The following is a 6,870-nucleotide window of genomic DNA, read 5'->3' as shown; positions in this document are numbered from 1 at the left end:
CTGCTGGGACATGTAGTTCCCTCCGTGCGCAGCGCCGCCTGCCGGGACACGTAGTCCTCGCTCGCGGGCGCCACTGCACTGCCCTTCAGCCGGACTACACATCCCAGCACCCCCTCCTGCCGCTGCCCGCCACGATTGGGCCGCCGCGAGCGAGTGCTGAGAGACGATTGGCTGATCGGCGTGCCCGTCATGCGGGCTCCCTGTGCTGGCGGAACTCCTGCCCCCCGCCCGGTGTGAGGGGTTGCCGGGGGTCGGTCCGTGGCGGCCCCGGCGGGGAGGGCTGAGGGGCGGCCCCGGCCCTGCCTCTCCCGGGGCGGCCCCTTCCCTCCATGCCCGGGGCAGGGAGGAGGAGCCGTCGGCGCCGCGGGGTGGTGGCCGCCCCTCTCCCCACCGGGAAAGGCGAAGCCGCAGCGGCGCCGCTCGCTCGGCAGCCTCGGCGCGGGAGGGCGGCGGCGGCTGTCGGGGGCACCCGGCGGGGCTGAGGCGGCGCCCGCCCGCTCTGCCCCCCATGCGGCGCGGGCAGCGGGCTCTGCGCTCGTCGTCGTCTGTGTGGGCGGGCTGGCGGCTGCCGGGAGCCCGCCATGGGGCGGCCGCGGCGGGGCTGCTGAGGAGGAGGAGGAGGAGGAGGCGGCGGCAGGGGAGCGGCAGCCAGTCGGCCCCATGGAGGAGCGGGATGGCGAGGTGCGCTGGGACGGGCTGTGCAGCCGCGACGCCGCCGCCCGCGCCGCCGCCCTGGACACCATCGGGCAAGCCGTGCTCCGCCGCGCAGAGAGCATCGCCCCCGCCGCGGCCCCCGACGGGCTCCCGGCGCTCGCCGCCCGCGACGGGCTGGGCGAGGCGCTGGCCCGCCTGCTCATGCTGTCCAAGCGCTGCCCCTTCCCCGACGTGAGGGAGAAGAGCGAGGCGATCCTCGGCGGGGTGCAGGTGAGCGCAGCAGAACCCACCCCCTTTGACCGCTGTGGGTCGGGGGCTCTCCCGGGCCCGTCCCGCGCAGGGCACCCTCGGTTTTCTGAGGTGTGACCCGCTCTGTCAGGTTTATTCGTGCATTAATACGGGCCAAATGATCTCCCCCCTCCCCTCTCCCCGCGAAGAAACATTCAGAAAAGCGTTACTAAAAGGCAAGGCCGGGGGGGGGGGGAAGTGTCTCTGGAGACGTTCAAATCCCGCTGGACGCGTTCCTGTGTAACCTGCTCTAGGGGACCCTGCCTTGGCAGTGGGATTGGGCTGGATCATCTCCAGAGGTCGCTTCCAACCCTAAGTATTCTCTGGTTCTGTGAAAGAGCGTGAAGTCTTTCAGTGCAATCCGGCGGAGAGGATTTGGCAGTGAAGAGCTGGAAAGCTGGGACATCCCGAAGGAAGCGCTGAAATGACAACTTGAACACTCTAGTTTCGGTCTGCGTGACCAGTGCCGCGATATTACTAGGTTACCTTTAACAGAAAAGCAGGAAGTATTGACATTCGAGGTTGTGAATTGAAAATATAAATGGGAAATTTTGGGGCATTTAAAAGCCGTGTGAGCTTCAAGGCTAACTGAGCCAGAGCCTGTCAGAATTCCCTTCTTGCTTATTGGAAAATAGTTTCTCCACCGGAATCGATAGGATCCAAACTATTTTTTTTTTTTTTTTACAGCTCATAGGCGGCCTAGCCAGTAGAGGATTACTTTTACTGACCTAATGCTAACAAAAAATAAATGATACTTTGTACTCTTCCACTGTTACAATCTAATTATAGTTAGTCGCCTTGCAATTCTCTTGCTCACCTCAAATTTTTGTGCAGGTCTTGAAATTCTTGTATTAATGGGTCCAGCAGCACTGCTAAAAATACTACTTGCTGGAGAACAGGAGAAGGAAATTTGGGTATTTCTTTTAATCCCAACTGAATACATAGAACTATACTTGGAGTTAGCTGCCCTATTCCCACTGTTGTGCTTTTTATCCCTGAATGTTAACAGGTTGAATAAAGGAGAATCTAGGAAAAATAACAACAATAATAATAATATTTAAAAATATTATAGATCTAATAATTTGTACATTGCATATATGTGTATTACATGAAACCCACTACATATAATAATATATGTTGAAATACATTCTGAGTTTGGATTATTGGAGCTGAAAGAGACTCTTTATTTTATCTAACTTCTCAGTAGTGTGCAATGTGATAGATACAGTATAATTTATTTTGTACAGTTGAGGCTGTATGGGATGTTTTTCTCAAAGCAGATTTTTTCTGTAGAAGCTGATGTTTTTCGCATGGTCTATGTGAAAAGCTTGACAGCTTTTCTTTAAAAACCCAAACCAGTGAAACAAACCACCCCAAACTTGAATATTAAATTGAAAACTTAATTTGGCACCTTTGCAACATCATTTTCCCTGTTAAAGATTCAAATGAGAAGTGAGTTTTTTAACCAGTGAGAATGATGAGTCACTGGAACAGTGACTTCCCTGCTGAGGGAAGATGTGTTTTTATCAGGTTCAAGATATCAGTCTGTTCAAAGGCCAAACAGATGGTTATCTCTCACCTATATTTTGGAGGAGGTCAGAATAGGTGACCTGATTACTCCCTCTTAGGTTTTTATGTATTTGAAGTTAGAGGCATGATCAACTATTAGTCTTGTTTGGAAACTTTGTTACCAGCTTTTTTTAGCTAGGCAAAAAAGTTCTGGCAGAAAATATGTCCATCTTCATTAAGAAAGTGCAAGCTCAAATCCTGTGGTCATAGCTGGCTTGATTAATAAAAATAGATGAGAAAGGTACAACAGATATGAAACCAGCTGAATGCACACAAGCTGCAGTAAAGGTTTAAGAGCAAATTAAGCAAAATAAAATCAAGCGCAACATTATTTTAAGATAATCTTTAAAAGCTGCTGCAAGAGAGATGTATTCTACATTTTATGAATTTAGAGTGGCAAATCTTATTTCTTGTGTCTGTACTCATAAATGCAGATGTTTATTGTAATATTTGGATCCACATGTGTGGAAGAAATAATCCAATCCAAGTATTCCATTTTGGATGCTGAGAACTATTGTCAGGTGTAAAATGTTTTTCTGTTGATTACATGGCTAAGAGGAATTTTATTTAAATCTCTGCAATGAAGATGGCAGATAAAGCAAACTATTAAATATAATTATCCCATAGAACTTGTGGCTTTCAGCTGTGATTCCAAAGGTAAATAGCTCAGTAACATTGTAAAAATGTGAAATTCTATTCAGAACAGCATCAGTACTCATAGGACTAACTTGTATTACTTTAGCTCCTTGTTTTGGGATACGAAACAATATTTAAGTCCACAGCAATATGTACCATTATGCCATCTAAACCTTGCTCTTTGCCAGGTTATTAAATGACTTAGAGCCCAAGGCAGGAGAGGCAACTTGAAATCCAAAAGTTCTCCTGAGGACTGGGGTTCCCCTCCTTCTCTCTCCTGTCAGAGGGTCCAAATCAGACTAGTAGTCTGAGCCTGGACTGATTTATTTTTTTTATCCTTCCCTCTCTCCCCCTCCCTCATTCCCCTCAAAATGGAGAATTGTAAAATGTGCTTTCTTCATCTTTCAGCTTTGCTTCCAGGATAAATCAGTGAGGAAATCCAAGATTTGAATTTTCCACGTGGTCTAACGGCTGTTTCTGTCTGGGGCTAGTGCCCTCTTGCCCGTTGGGACAATCAGCAAATATTTAGGCATGAGCAACTGTGCTGCTGGTGTTTTTGCAGCTTTGTGTCTGGAGCAAGTTGGTAGAATGCATTATATGGCTGGTGTGAGCTGCAGGCTTGGCAGCAGCCGGTGTCAGCGTGGCATCCCTCTAAGCCTGCCTTTGTTACGGTCTTTTTTTTTTTTTTTTTCCTTTTCTTTTCTGCATAAAAAGTCCTCTGATATGTGGTGGAATGCTAAGTGTACAACTTTCTTCTTTGCTATTAAAAATAGCATTATTAATGCTATTATTAATAAATAGTATAAGAATTTATAAAAATTAATTGTTGCCTAGCATCAAGTCCTGTTGATCTGACTTATGTTCAGGATATTGAGTTTCTTATTGTAGGTTATATATATATTTATATATAATAATATATACATTTAGCCATTTAGAATATATCTAATTTCTCATTTAGGTTAGACAAGTTGTTTTTGTAAGTTATTACAAAGACAATATCAGCAAACTAGTCTCCTTTTTTTCGTTAAAACTTCCTTACTTTTATTAATAAAAGCAAGGTCCTAAAGCCACTTTGACCAAATAGATAATTTAAAAAATATTTTATAAATGTTTAAATTGCCATGCTTTAACGAAGTGAAAAGTGCTTGAATGTTTGCATTTGAAAATATTTGAGTATTTTTTTGAGCTAAAACCCCAAATACATATCATGGCTTTAGATAGCTTCTTGCACACGTAGTATTTTGCAAGTATTTATCCCATATTGCCTATGACCTTGCAGAATAGCCTGTCATTCCACCTAATATGTGTCTGCACACCAACACAAATATATTGGGAAAGAACAGCAGAGGAATGTCTAAGCACATGATTATTAAAAGAATTCTGCCAGCCTCCATCGGATCAATTAGATTTATGAGACTGGAATGTAAATACTAGGTGTACGTCTGTAGCTGGAGAAGAACCACTGAAAGTGTGAGATTTGGTAGCTAAAATCTCTTGTAACCATCCAGTGGAAAAGACTGAGCGGAACGTATTGCTCTTCTGGGGATGTAATTCGTAAAAATAGCTTTTTGTACAAACAAAGAGAATGCACAGATGGGAGACAGGTTCTGCAGGTGTGACAAGATGTCACCATACATAGGATAAAAGATGACAGAGCAGCAGAATAAAACCCATAAATGTCAAAAAGCTTAGCATGTAAAGCTTGACTGGAGACAAATACAAGGAAGAAAGAAACTAATCTCAGCCTCTAAGAAGTAATGTAGTTATACCAAACCCTTACATTGAAGAGGAAAATTAATAATGAAAAAAATAACTTTGCTCTCTATTGATCTTTTCATTGATGTAAACAAGAGATATACAAAAAATGGGAAACTGTATGTTGCTGAAGATGCAAAGTGCACAAAGATACATGAATAAAGCTGGGATGGTCAAAAACATAAGGAGGTATAGCTAAAGTGAATATTGAAAGAAAGCAAGAAATAAAAGATCCACAGATTAATGGATTAACAGGTAATGCTGAGGTGATTGAAATGTTTTGGGGTTTTTTTGAAATGGTTAATCCAGACAGTGTAGTCAATAGCCATGATAAAAGCATAAATAGTACCTTCCTAGGCTGGGAGGGGGGGAAATACCTATAGGTTGCTTGGATAAGCAACAGATTTTCAATCTGGTAGGGCCTGATGAAATTAATTCCAAGATGCTTAAAAAAACCAACTTAGCTGAAGCAATCTCATGTAGTGGATTGCAGTCTCGAGGTGGAGGATGGAAGTAGCAGACTCGAAAAGATTAATTGGTGCATACCTCTTCAGTGTGGGCTAAGTAGGATGGGATGAAGATGAAACTGGTGGATTTTAGCTTTAGCTCGAAGAAAAAATACTGGACCAGTGGTGAAACACATTTTTAGTGACTATGAGAAGTTGAGTAACGGCCAAACCAGACTTTTCCAGGATGAAATCTTTTAAATCCAGCATTGCTACTACTTTTATGATGGAGTAACAGGCCTTGTGGTGCAGAGATTCTATAATGTTAATAGGTTGTTATATTGGAGTCCTCAATGTTCACATAATATTCTTATTAACAAGCTAGGGAATTATGATCTATAAACTACCCTGTAATGAGTAAAATTAGCTGGAAAACCATACCCAGAAGGCAGGTGAGGCCAGGTAACAAGTATTTGGTACAGACTGTACAAGGTCCTGTCCAACACAATCTTGAGTAACAAATTTTTACACTTTGTTGAATTGTAGATTACAAGCTGGGAAGGAAAGTAAGAATACTGGAGAACAGCCATATAATATAAAATCATTTTAATAGTTTATGTGAGCTTGTATAATCTAGTCCTCTGATTTTTTTGTGAAGAAAGCTTGAAGTATTTAGTGTTGGTATGGTTGGCTAAAAGGAGGCTAAGACAATATTTTCCCAAATAAATGGGGGCTGGAAGGGATGAAAAGACTGCTGCAAAAAGGAAGGAAACATGAGCTAGAATGAATGATCAATGGATATAAATTTCAGGAAGACTTGAGTTAGATGTTTGGGGAAAATTTCAAGGTTAGGACAGTAAAACATGTCATGTTCATCACTAGAACTCTCTTTGTCTAAACTGTTCTTAAAAATCAGTCAGGAGCAATATGCTTATTTGATCTCTCCCTGGGAAAGGCAGAAGAACATTAACTGTTCGATTTTTCTTTCCAGCCTCTTTTTCTGTGTTTTAGGTTGGTAACTACTTGGAGAGACTTTGAGCACTATCTAAGTCTTTGGTCCTTTGGTCTCCAAGACTGTATTTACCAGAGAGGTAGCGCTGGAACTTGTGATCTGGAACCCGTCTCTTATATTAAAGCATCAGCTGGGCTTGGGGAGGCTTTGAGTACCCCTTTGTTTTCTCAGGCCTACTGCTCTGGGGGATAAATGTAACAGAATTCCATAGTTTGCTGAGGGCTGTTACAGCACAGAAGAGAGGGGTCATGTCAGCAGCCAGATATATCTGTCTTACAACCTTCAGGCACTGATTGTGATCTAGGCTTGCTTGGTAGTGGACATGGAATGGAATATCCTGTCAAACACTTTTATGGGTTTAAATGAAATGAACATCCAGAAAGGTCGAGAAGAGTTCTAGTCACAGCCAAAGCAGACATCATGTCCTCTTCCTCTGCCACAGTGGCAGGACAAATAAAGCCAGGAGAGGAGGTATTGATTCTCGTGTGTGTGTGTTCATGAAGGATAAAA

The 6,870-nt window shown here is 43.6% G+C and overlaps 1 protein-coding gene across 1 annotated transcript in view; it reads left to right on the top strand.

The window, feature by feature from the left end:
- The first annotated feature begins 645 nt into the window (after positions 1-645).
- Positions 646-6,870, top strand: part of SESN1 (sestrin 1) — a 77,734-nt gene continuing 71,509 nt past the window's right edge. Inside the window, exon 1 of the mRNA XM_027633919.1 lies at positions 646-924. Coding sequence (XP_027489720.1) covers positions 661-924 — 264 coding nt within the window. The 5' untranslated portion in view covers positions 646-660. The remainder of the gene's footprint in view (positions 925-6,870) is intronic.

Source organism: Corapipo altera, unplaced genomic scaffold, assembly GCF_003945725.1.
Source record: "Corapipo altera isolate COAL_440 unplaced genomic scaffold, ASM394572v1 2b, whole genome shotgun sequence".
In the NCBI taxonomy this organism is placed as follows: Eukaryota; Metazoa; Chordata; class Aves; order Passeriformes; family Pipridae; genus Corapipo; species Corapipo altera.
The sequence above is the reverse complement of the archived record's forward strand: the minus strand, read 5'-3'. Positions and strand labels throughout refer to the sequence as shown.